This window comes from Microtus ochrogaster, unplaced genomic scaffold, assembly GCF_000317375.1.
Source record: "Microtus ochrogaster isolate Prairie Vole_2 unplaced genomic scaffold, MicOch1.0 UNK56, whole genome shotgun sequence".
NCBI lineage: Eukaryota > Metazoa > Chordata > Mammalia > Rodentia > Cricetidae > Microtus > Microtus ochrogaster.
The window spans coordinates 350,375-361,742 of record NW_004949154.1 but is presented as its reverse complement, the minus strand read 5'-3'; the positions used below and the strand labels follow the sequence as shown (position 1 = coordinate 361,742).

At 53.5% G+C, this 11,368-nt stretch overlaps 1 protein-coding gene across 4 annotated transcripts in view; it reads right to left on the bottom strand.

The window, feature by feature from the left end:
• Rab3il1 (RAB3A interacting protein like 1) overlaps positions 1 to 8,214 on the bottom strand; it is a 23,069-nt gene extending 14,855 nt beyond the window's left edge. For 3 of the 4 annotated variants that reach the window (XM_026777329.1, XM_026777330.1, XM_005369619.3), the window contains exon 1: positions 5,237 to 5,366. In XM_026777329.1, coding sequence (XP_026633130.1) covers positions 5,237 to 5,247 — 11 coding nt within the window. In that variant the 5' untranslated portion in view covers positions 5,248 to 5,366. Of the gene's footprint in view, positions 1 to 5,236; positions 5,367 to 8,062 lie in introns of those variants that run through there. The other variant, XM_026777331.1, reaches the window with a different exon arrangement.
• Between the last annotated feature and the right edge of the window lie 3,154 nt (positions 8,215 to 11,368).

Below are 11,368 nucleotides of genomic sequence, written 5' to 3'. Positions count from 1 at the left end.
ATACTATGGGATGGGAATGGCTCTTCTCGGGACGACAGATATTAAGAGTCACAGTTACAGCTGGGCATGGTGACACACATTTGGGAGACAGAGGCAGGCAGATCTTTGTGAGTTTGAGGTCAGCTTGATCTACAAGATGAGTTCCAGGACAGTCAGGACTGTTACACAGAAAAACCCTTCCTGGGATGGGGGTGGGGGGACAAAAAACAAAAACCAGCCAAGGTCAGAGGCAGATGGGTGTCCCTCATCCCCCATCCTGAAGCTGACTTAGGAGCCTAGGGCCCCCACATACAGGAAATGCTCTCCTGGGTCACTTCCCCAGGAAACAGAATGCAGTGGCTACAACTCTCACTCCAGCAGGCAGCAGGGATTTTTGTCCCTACCCTCTAAGCATAACTGAAGGAGAACTCCTGAACTCTGTAGCTTGTTAGTCACGCAGACACTCAAAAACTCTCTTTGGGTCAGAAGATCCTGTCCAGAGCTAAATAGGACCCCTTGAAACACTTCTACACCCAGCCTGAACAAAGCAGCCTTCTCTGGGCTCTTCAGCAAGTGGGCATGGCCCTCTGCAGCTCTTTCTACAGTTAAGAATCCCTTCTCTCTTCCAGGCCACAATGGTTCACTAAATAAACAGCAGAGGGGGCCCTGAGCGCAGCTCTGGACCGGGAGGAGGCCAGGACAGGCAGCACACATCCTATGCCCCGGGAAGCTACAGGAACTGACTCTCAGGGAGGCAGTGCCATGGCACTGGGGCAGGATTCAGACTCATTCAGGAGACTCAGAATGACAGACATATGACATTCGGGCAGCATCACGGTGCCAGGAAAGGTTTTATGGCTCTCTATTAGCAGCCTACAAGTCCAGCCTACAAGTCTAAGTCTTCAGGCCCAAACCAACAAGTACATGGTAGGGTTTCCAGGTTCCTGGTTCAGGTTCAGGTCAGCCCACCAAGTCAGCCACTATGGTGCCATGACAGTGTTGCAGTGAGAAGGGCTCCGCAGTCCGATTTTAACGACAAGGTAACCAAGCATGAGACAAGGTTGGGGACTGGCTTGGAATACACAGCAAGGAGGTGGTGGTAGGATGGGAACTGGACCCAGACTGCAGGCACAGCACAAACAGCATGTGACCTGCCCCTCACAAGCGGGGATGAATGGAGGTTTCGCAGAAGTGAGGCAGGATGCAGATGGGGTTTGAGGAAGTTGGAGACAGAGCCCAAGTAAGGGTGGAGTGGTGAAGCATGATGCCTAGGGCTGCCTTGCCTGCCAGGCAGGAATGAGCTGGGAGGGGACACACCACAGACAAAGCATTATAGGGGGTCTGTGGGCATGGGCAGGGGTGGAGCAGGACTTGGGTAGGAGGGCAGGGAGAGCGTGTGGCGCAGTAATTGATTAACTGAGCTAATTTAAAACCAAGGGACTGCTAAGTGAGAATGGTGGAATGGGAATGAGGAAGTGGGAGGGGGTCTTCAGGGAAGCGAAAGGGGGTGGCTCGGGCTTTTGGGAACTACAGGGTGCTGTGGGTGGCTAAAGGGAAAAGGCAGGACAGTGGCAGCTGTTGGGAGATACCGGCAGGAACAGCAAGCATCTGAGACTGGGCTTAGGGGTAGAAAGGGGGGGGACACATCTTGTTTCTCTGATGGTAGGGATCTGGAGTTGGGTCAGAATCCAGTGAGCCAAGGCAAAGAGGCACAAGGGACAGGGTGGGCTGAAGGGGAATAGGGCAAAGGGTGGGAGGGATGTTAGGCCCACCAATGGAGGGGAGGGGACAGATAGGGGAGGGTTTTAAGAACAGCAGCAGACCCTAGTAGGTAGGAGGAAGAGATCAAGAGACTACATAGGTGGTCAGGCCAGATTCTTCCTGCTACTGCCCCCAGGGTAAGCCAGCCCAGCCCAAGAGGGGGACTCAAGCCTCTGTCTCTCCACCAAGAGCCAGGCTAGGCCTAGATAAGTGAGGGCCACATGTTCTGCTTGTATAAGCTTTGGGGGGAGGGGACTTTCTGTACGCTTAATTCAAGATTTCACACACACATACACACAAATGCAAATGCATGTGCACACACTTGCGTGCGCGCACACACACATACCCCTAAGACCGCTGACATTTAGCATGTGTCTAGCGCCTACTCTGCCAGCTTCCATATCCTGACCCATAGCTGCAAGGAAGCTTCCAGGAGCTGCCATGGCACCCTTTCTCCTACCCTCTTCATTTTGTACCTTCCCCGCCTCATTCCCCAAGGTTTACTGAGTATATTTCCAGTGTGAGGACTGGCAGGGCTCTACTGAGGGTCTGGTCTGATCCTGGACACAAATGTGCTGGGCAAGGAACAGCAGGCATGACACTTCCGTCTGTTGAAAGGCCAGGGTGGGTGGAGAGATCACGGGGGCTGCACAAGTCCTTCCCAAAGGGAAGGCCTCTCTGCCTGACTCTGGGGCTCTCAGTCCCTGGTGACCTAGGTATCAGGGCAGGAATCCTCCCAGCAGGAAAGGCTCCGAAAGGTGAAATGACTCGCTCAAGATTGCAACTCTGGAACTCCCTAGTCACTGCCTGGGGCAAAGGCATGGCCCTTGACACCTAGGAAGCTGGTTGGGTGATCTCAACTATTTTTCTTAGCAGTTCATTAGAGTTTGGTCCCACCCAGTGAATGGGGAATCTGAGACCAGAGGGCCACATCAATGTTATATGGCCACTCAGTGTGACAGAAAAGTCCAGAGCCCACACTCTGGACTCTGATGAGCAAATTCAGAGTGCCCAGGACTGTGTTAGGTACAGAAATTTTAATGTATGTATCATCCTCACTCCATCATCTAGATGCGTGGCCAAGACCACACGCCTATGAAACTATAGGAAACAGAGGAGAAGCCCAGCCTGGGCTCAGCCCCTTAAGGTGAGGCTAGATAGCTAGGCACAGCAGTGCAGCACCAAGGAGGCTAAGGCAACAGGACCAAGAATTGTAGGCCAGGCTCAGTGAGATGGCTAAGTGAGGAAGGGGGCTTGCTGTGTAAGCCTGGGGGCCTCCGTTCAATTCCTAGAACCCATGTAAAAGTAGAACGAGAGCACCAACTTCATAAAGTGTCCTGTGACCTCAACATGTGTGCTGTCACACAGGTACTCGCTCCCCCATCTGACACACACACACCCTGCACACTAAGAAAAATTCCTTTAAAAAGAGTTCTGGGTCAGCCTAGTCTATATGGCAAGAACCTGTGTCCAGAAACAAAGAAAACCAAGACGAGGACCGAGGCTGGAGTTACCGCTCAGTTGGTAGCGCACTTGCCCAGCACACACAAGGCTCTAGATTCCAAGCCAACACCACATAAACCAGTTCTTGGGAAATGGAGGGAGGGGGTCATCCTTGACTATACAGGGAGTCTGAGGCCAACCTATGCTACATGAGACCTTGTACTCACTTCCTCTCTACTCCAAAAATCTGACTAGAGTTGCCATTTCCCCAGAGTTCAAGGTTTATGCTCTGGATCCTAAGAAGGATCTCTACTCCTGGCTCCTACAGGATCCAGTCACTTCTGTTCATCCCTGTCTAGGACCCTACCATGAACAAACACCCAAGAGTGATAGCTCAGTCCATCTTACAGCAGGAAGTTAAGCCTCAGGAACCTTGGACTGTCCAGGTCCCAACTCTTCCTGAGCTAGGGTCCACAGCTCCTAGGATATACCTCTTGGAGATGACATGGACTTCTAGAGGGGGGTCACATAGAGTGACCTCGCGACGTATGACCCTGAGCATGGTCCCTCTAAACCGCTGCAGGGAGTGGAATGCTTTAAGTGCACACTGGTCCCTATGTCCAAGGGCTGGAGAGAGGGCTCTGTGGGTAAGAGTGCTTGCTGCATAAGCGTGAGGTCCTGGGTTCAGATCCCACTTGGCCATACGTACCTGCTAACTCAGCACTGTAAGGGGACATGGTACAGTGAGAATCACTAGGGTATATTAGCCACCAACTTGGCTGAAAAACAAGTTCCAGGTTCAGTGAGAGGCCCTGTCTCAAGGGAATTTACAAGGGAGAGAGACAGACACCTGGAATCTCCTCTGACCCCCATGTGTACACACACACACACACACACACACACACACACACACACACAGAGCTCGAGCTGGTCCCAGCCCAGAAAAGGGAACCTGTACCCTGAAGGTCACACAGCAACTGCCTGGGTCCACCCAGCATAAAGGCTCACAACTCCCTTCCGACCAGGCTGTTCCTCAAACACACAGCTCCAGACAGGATCAAAGGCATGTATCCCCAAGCAGGACTGCCTCAACCTCTACAGGCACCAGGAACCCACCCAAACACTTTGCAAGCCTAGCTAGCCTCTTTCCTGGGAGTGAAATTCCAGCAAACACAGGCTGCTTTCTGCTTCCTCTAAAAGATCCAAGCCTGTCCACACACCACATGAACTCAGGTTTGGTACCCCGGCTGGGGTGGAAGCCCCATTTCTCCCCTGGGATTTCGGGTCAGGCTCAGCCAGGTCCCATGAGATGAGCTAGATCTCACCTGTTCCACTCTCCAGGGACTTTCCTCCTTCCTCCCATCCTGGGACAGCCCTTAGCAGGAACACCCCAGGCCAGGCCAGGGAGAAGGTATTTGCCCAAATTCAAGAAAGGGCACCAACCTTTGTGAACACGGGGCAGGATCTCCTAATCGATTGGCCAAGAACAGGAATAATGGTCCTAACAGATGGGAGTGGGTGTGAGGGATGTGGGAAGGGCTCACTCAAGTCTCAGGGTCTGTGCTGCTCTGCTCCAGACTGCGGGTCAGCACAGACCCATCTCCATCTCGAATCAGAAGGTTCCAGTCAACTGGCCAGGGACCTTGAAGAGACACAGCCAGCTTTCTCAATTGCACTGTTTCCCCCAGAGTTCATGGGTGTTCCCTCCTTTAAATGAGTGTCCCAGATTTACTTTGGTGTATACATACTACCGCTCATCCCTCACCCCCCATCCCCCACTTCTCTCATGAGCTCCATTGGAGCTAGGAGGAGTTGGTGTTGTCACCTTCCCACCCTGGGGCAACTCAGATCGGTCCCGCCAAGGTCCTTTAGGCTCTCAGGCAGCAGCGTGTCCTCACGGTACAATGCTACCCTCCGCTGCAGGCAGGGCAAGGAGTACCGATCATCTCTCAAGTGGGGTGCAAACAACAGCGGTGACCCCTCCGGTTTTCCCACTCCAGGCGGCCAGCGCGGCCCAGACAGAGCGCTGATCCACGGGCATGCAGGCACTTACCCGCTCCACATCCCGGCGTCCCTGGTCTCCGCGTTGCCGCAGCCGCGTCCACGCGCACAGCCAAATCTGCCCTGCAGCCTGTCAATCGCTCCACCGCAGGTCTGTCCCGCTGGCCGCCAAGGTTCGCGGCTCCGCCCCACCCCAGCCCTTCCCCTGTCCTGGGCGGGTCACGTGCCCGAGAGGCGGCCTCAGGCCACGTGCCCAGCCCCGCCCCTCTGCCGGCCCAGCCCTGTCCCTCCAGCTGCGTGGGGACGGTGATCCTTCGGAGCGAGGGCAGGATTGGTCCCGTCATTTCTCAGCCAGAGCTGGCCTCGGCCTTTCCCAGTCACACTCTGCCTCGTGCTTTTGGACCACTCTTGTTCGAGAACCTACAATGGCCCCCTCCCGGGGGTCTCAGCTCTGATTCTCGTGCAGATTGTCACTCAAAGCGGCCAGACACCACCTACACACTCACTCAGACTTCTAGCCCTGTTACCACTTTCTGGAGTGCGGAGCTCTGCATCAGTCCCTGTGTGACACTGACTTCTGGAAAGGGGTGGATTAGACCCCAGGCTAGTCCCATTCTTTGAGAAGTTAACCCAAGAGAGCACTACTTTGGCCCAATTTACCAATTCTGCTTTTCAGGGCCCTCCCGATGGACCTCTGAACACTGCTCATCCCAGCCTTTCCAGCCATCCTAAGCTTCGGAGACTACTCCACCAACCTCACAAGCATCTGTAAGTCCTAGGTATTAAAAAAAAGTCTGTGAAAAGCTTGAATCCCTGGCCACTGGTCACCTGCCCCTTAGTTCCTCTGCCCTGCTTTTATCCTGGGCCAGACCACTGACTAGAATGAAGTTCAGCCTCAGATCAGGATCCAGTGAGTAGAGCCCATAGCTGATCCCTCCTGTAGTGCTGCTAGGACCAGCTCCCACAGGCAGGGTCTGCAGATCCCTCTGGGCTTTTGAAAACACATCTCAGTCATCCCTCCGTCATTCTGCTGCCCCTTCTGAGTTGTCTAAGGACCCTGCAAAAGCAGGAGTCCCTCCAGCCTGGAACCCCACCTCCTTCTCTCCCTCCTCCCTTAATCCCCTCTTCTCAGGGGTTCTGAGTCATGTATTACCTAGACTGATCTCCAGCTTCTGGGCTGAAATGATCCTCCCTCAACTTCCTCGGTGGCTGTGACCACAGTGTGTGCCACCATACTTGACTTATGGAATCCAGACCTGCTTTCAAGGGCTTCTACTGCCAGAGCCTCAACTTACCAAGGACACATCTTCACCAACTAACAGTGTCTCCTTTCAAATTAGAAAAAAGTCAGGCTGGAGAGATGGCTCAGCCAGCAAGAGCTTGCATTGTTCTTGCAGAGGAACCAAGTTTGGTTCCCAGCACCCACATCAGACAGCTGACAGCCTCCTCTGACTCCAGCTCTAGGGGATCCTGAGCCCTCTTCTGTCCTCTGGGGACTCCTGCATGAATGTGCACAAACCCAGGCATGCACATAGATACACATAAACAAATATTTTTTTAAAAAAGTATAGAGTACTCCTTTTCCAGCTTATAGGAACAAGGACTTGGCGAGTGGAAGCCAGGCTGGAATTCAAGTCTTTTCCCACGGCTGGCATCTTATGGCGGGAGGAACCAGGACAGTCCTCCAGCACATCCTTTCCACCTGACAGACTCTCTCAGCTCAGGTCTCTTGTGTTCTCCACTCTCCAGAGTGTTTATCAGGCTATGCCTTCTTCTGGGTAAGGACCAACCCCTTCTTGAAGCTGCCTGTGTTCTTCCACCCAGCCCAGCCCAGCTTAGGAGCTGGCCCAAAGCCATGTCAACATGTTTTTGTTGACTCGAACCCTTCACCAGCTGAGCCTTGAGCAAATGCTGTTTTCCTGCCCCTTGTGCTGGTTATTATCCAGGGGAAGCAGGAAAAGACACAAAGAGTTCAGGGCAGGGGCCTTGCCTTCCAAGTCTTTAAAAGCCAGGGCAGAGATAAACTATAGCCCCGGGATTAGTGGCAGATAACGGGGAGAAGATGTCAGCAAAGGTCTATGGTGCCAGGGGCAGAGGCCTCATCCTGAGAGCCCTTGAGGGAGGCTTTAAAGGACAAGCAAGTGGTCACCACCCTAAGAGCACTGGCAAGCAATTACCAACCAAAAATATCTTCTCATCTATACATCTAGACTCTGTGAACTCCCAAGCAGTACAGTTTCCTCCGGGCAGCACTGTGCCACTGGAAAGGAATGGACTCAGAGAAGCTGAGGAACCTGCCTGATGTTCCACAGCCAGGGGGTGGTGAGGTGGAAGCTCTTTACAGCAGTTTCTCCAAGAGACAACCCAGAGCCACTGGTCTTGCTGGAAGCTGCGGTCGGGTCCGGCCACCCCCAGGAGGGTTACTGAACTCCTCTTAGGTGTCTGGCCCAGCCAGTGGAGAGGGGAAACTTAAAATGTGCTCATAGTCACCAACCACTGAAAGTCTCGTCTTCCCTCCTTCCACGCTACCTCCTCCTGTCCACTCTCCCATCCCCAGCTCTTTACCCTTAGCCGCAGACCCTAGGCTAAGGCTGGAGGCACATGAGCCTTGGGAGACAGCCTGGATGAATCAGCCCCAGATTCTGCAGTTCTCTGTCTCTCACTGTGACCTATGATGAGTATCTTGGACTCTCTCAGCTTCCGTTTCTGCCTTTAGTCTAACCCTCAAGTTAAACCAGACAATCAGGGCTCTTCTCTGAGTGCCCACCCTATAGAAAGCTCCTGAAATTCTCCCAGATTCAAAACAGCCCATTGTTCAAAGCCACTTCTGACCCCCATCTCCCCAACCTCCCCTCAGTGTCCCAAAACCAGAGCTCACCTGTTTGCATCCCAGGGCTCCTCTCTAAAGTTCCTCTCAGGTACAGGGCCCAAACCCGACGGGGCATAGCGGACAGTGCCTGAGCTCATGGCCAAGAACACTGGGCATGATCCTCGGGCAGGGCACTGCCTGGGCTTGTCAGAGCCTTCCATGCCTGCGGGCCAGGCTGAGGTCCCTTTGGATACCCCCAGGAGGGCAAGCAGCAGAGCCTGCCTCCGAGCGGAGCTGGGGCAGAGCCTCCCACTAACCTTTGCTATCTCTCAGGAGCAGCAGCCTAGTGGCCGGGCGGGGCCTCCCAGACAGGCTTCTATCTTCTTAAACCCTTAATTATTAACTCCTGAAACTCAGCGGAAGACATGGGCCTCCTTCCAGGGTTGTGGGCTGTGAGCTGGACAAGATCTACCTGGGAGCAGGAAGGAAGCTACTCCCCAGTGTTGATGCCCCGGGCTTCACATCCCTAGAGATTGCCTATCCCTGTCCTCCCTGACGGAAACACTGGGCAACCTGGTTCTATTAGCACTGGCTGCTATTTGCCTTTGAACACAGGTACTCAGTAGCCCTTTACGCCCCTTAACTACCAGCGCTGACGGGCAATTCAATGTAGCTTCAGCTGCTCTGTGCCTCAGTTTCCATAAAGTGAATTGTCAGCCTTTAAGGCATAGCCAACCAGCTCTCATTGCCTTTTCTTTCCCAAAGTTGTTTCCCATGTTCTCTCTTTCTTCTGAGCAGGATGGTCGTGGTAATGCTGGGGACTGAAGCCCGAGCCTTGTGCATGCAAGATAAATACTGAGCCACACACCCAAGCCTTACAACTAACTTCAACTTCCATTCCATTTTGTCCCTTTCAAAATGGAAAAGATTTCTTCCTGGACTGTGTGATCCTGGACAAATCATTCAGCCTCTCTGGGACTCAGCCCCTCATCTATTAAATGGGAGCTATTTTTCCCTATGGGAGGCAGTAACCTTCATGGAGGGTCTGCCCTAATGTCACAGGCACAGCCCCTAACTTCCTCCTCCTCTACTTTGACTGTTGTCTCTGGTCAGCCTTCGGGTCCTTCTGGGTCCCTCCCCACCAGAGTTACACCCCGCCCAGCAGGCCGGCGGATAACAGTATCTCTGCTCAGCTTTGGACTCCGAAGCCTGCTTAGCCTAATGTAAGCCAGATGCTGGCGGAGGGTTTCCTGGCTGTGAATTTTCCATGGCCTGCTCCCACCCCCTTCCTGTTTTTGCTTCTCGCTCATCCCCCTACTAAATTCTCCAGTGCCCCCACCTTCCTCTGCAGGGCAACCAAGGCCTCACCTGGAAGCCATTAGCAGAAAACAGGATGTGCAGAGAGGGGTGCATCTCCTACCACCCTGACTCACCCTGGCCTGGATGATGGCAAAGGCATGGGGGGATACCCTCAGTGGGGAAACTGAGTCAGAGGTGCTGAGGACCTCACAAAGAAACATGATACTTTCTGGACATTTGCTTAGAAGGGAGGGTCTGTGAAGTCCTTTTCCAGAGCCAGTAAGGAGCTTACCCTCTCACCTTCAAATCACGGAACTGAGGCTTGGAGAGTCAACCAGGGTCACTGGCGAGTGGGCACCAGGAGACAGTTGGGAATGGGCCAGTTGGCAGCAGAGCTGTCTCTCTGGGGCTTGCTGTTTCATACGCATCCCCTGCCTGCCCTCCCCCTATTGCTTGAGGTTGAGCCTGGAGCCTGGTCACGAGGCGGAGACTCCTAAGGCGAGAGGTAGCTGCCCAGACCTGGCTGGGCAGGCTCTGAGGTGGCTGGATCTACTCCTGCAGGAGTTCCACAGGGTGACCTTGGGATTTGGGGGGGGCAGGAAAGTGGGAGCAGGAGCAGAGGGGACAGCTTTGTTTGTCTTCCTTGTCCTGTGAGCCTTTCCAGACAGCAAGGGTTTGAAGACACACCGCACCCGGTCCCCCTACTCCCTCATTTCCATGAGAACAACACAACCTCTGGGCTCCTGACGCCTCCTCTGGCTGCCCCTCCCTCCGCCAGCTGTGTGGTGTTTGGACAACTGGATGGAATGTTCTGCCGCCAGAATTCTCCCTGGATCCCCAGCTCAGATTTCACCAGGGAGGGAACGGAGGATGCTGGCTCCAAGAAGAGGAAAGAGATTGGGGAGTTCAAACGCAGGCCTGGACACCCCAGTTCCTGTGCCCTCAGGCCTGACAGAGGTGACTGCCTGCTGCTCCTGTTCCACTGGGGCTCTAAAGTCTGGCCAGGATCCTAGGGAAAGACCACATGGCCAATGGAGGCAGCTGTATGGTGTCAAAGACTTGGTCGGGCCAATGATGAAGTCAGGCCCTGGGGACAGTCTGGGCTGGGTGAGGAGCAGCTCTTGGAGAATTCTAAGAATGTGAAAACACGCTAGCTTAGATCTTTCCATCCCACAGCCTCTTCATTTTATAGATAGGACAGCTGGGGTCCCAGGGGCAGGTGTGTTCGCCTCCGTGGACACAGCATGCTTAGTTAGACCTAAAGCTGAACTGGGTTTCTTGATGCTGAACTACTTGTACTTCTCACTGTCCAGGGAGTCCTCACCCTCAGCCCTAGAGACACCTATCAATCATCTCTACTCTTTCTCCAATGACATAGGAGAGACAGTGTCTAGTATATGGTAATCCTTGTTCACAAAATAATAGAAACTGAATGCCAGGGTGGCCTCTGAGAGTGTGCCATCAGCTGCATTGTGGACCAAGGGAGGGACTCTGAGAGCCCGAACACCTCTGCTCATCTCTCTGTGGTCCCTCCCTAGCACTGCCCACCCCCAGGACCTTATGAGTAAATCCTTTTCTCTGACTTTGAAAACACACAAGCTCTAGACCCAACCATACCAGTTCTAGCCTGAGATTCATTTTACCCACCTTAAAGTAGGGTAGGGTTATCCTTCATTTAATTCCTTTGTATTGAGGTTGCTGGTCGTTGAGAGTATTGGGTGCTGGCGGATCTCTTTGGAGATTTAAGATGAGATGGGGAAACCACTGGAGCTCAGACAGAGGGAAAGGAAGGAGGGGATTACTTAAGCCAAATAGGTGTGTAAAGCGCATCCAGGTGCCCCTGGGGCCTGAGCTGGTTCCCAGAGATGAAATCTGCTAGGGGAGGGGGGGAAGCTCAATCACTTGGTGGAGGAGTTTGAGAACCATTCAGACCTTCAGGGAAAGTCACAACTATGAGAAGGTATGATTGGAGTGGAAGGCTCCAGATAAAGGTATGTGGGGTGTGGCACCAACCTGCCAAGTAGGACATTATGCCCATCTAATATGGTCCTCATTGCTTTTGGTCCCAATTTAAGA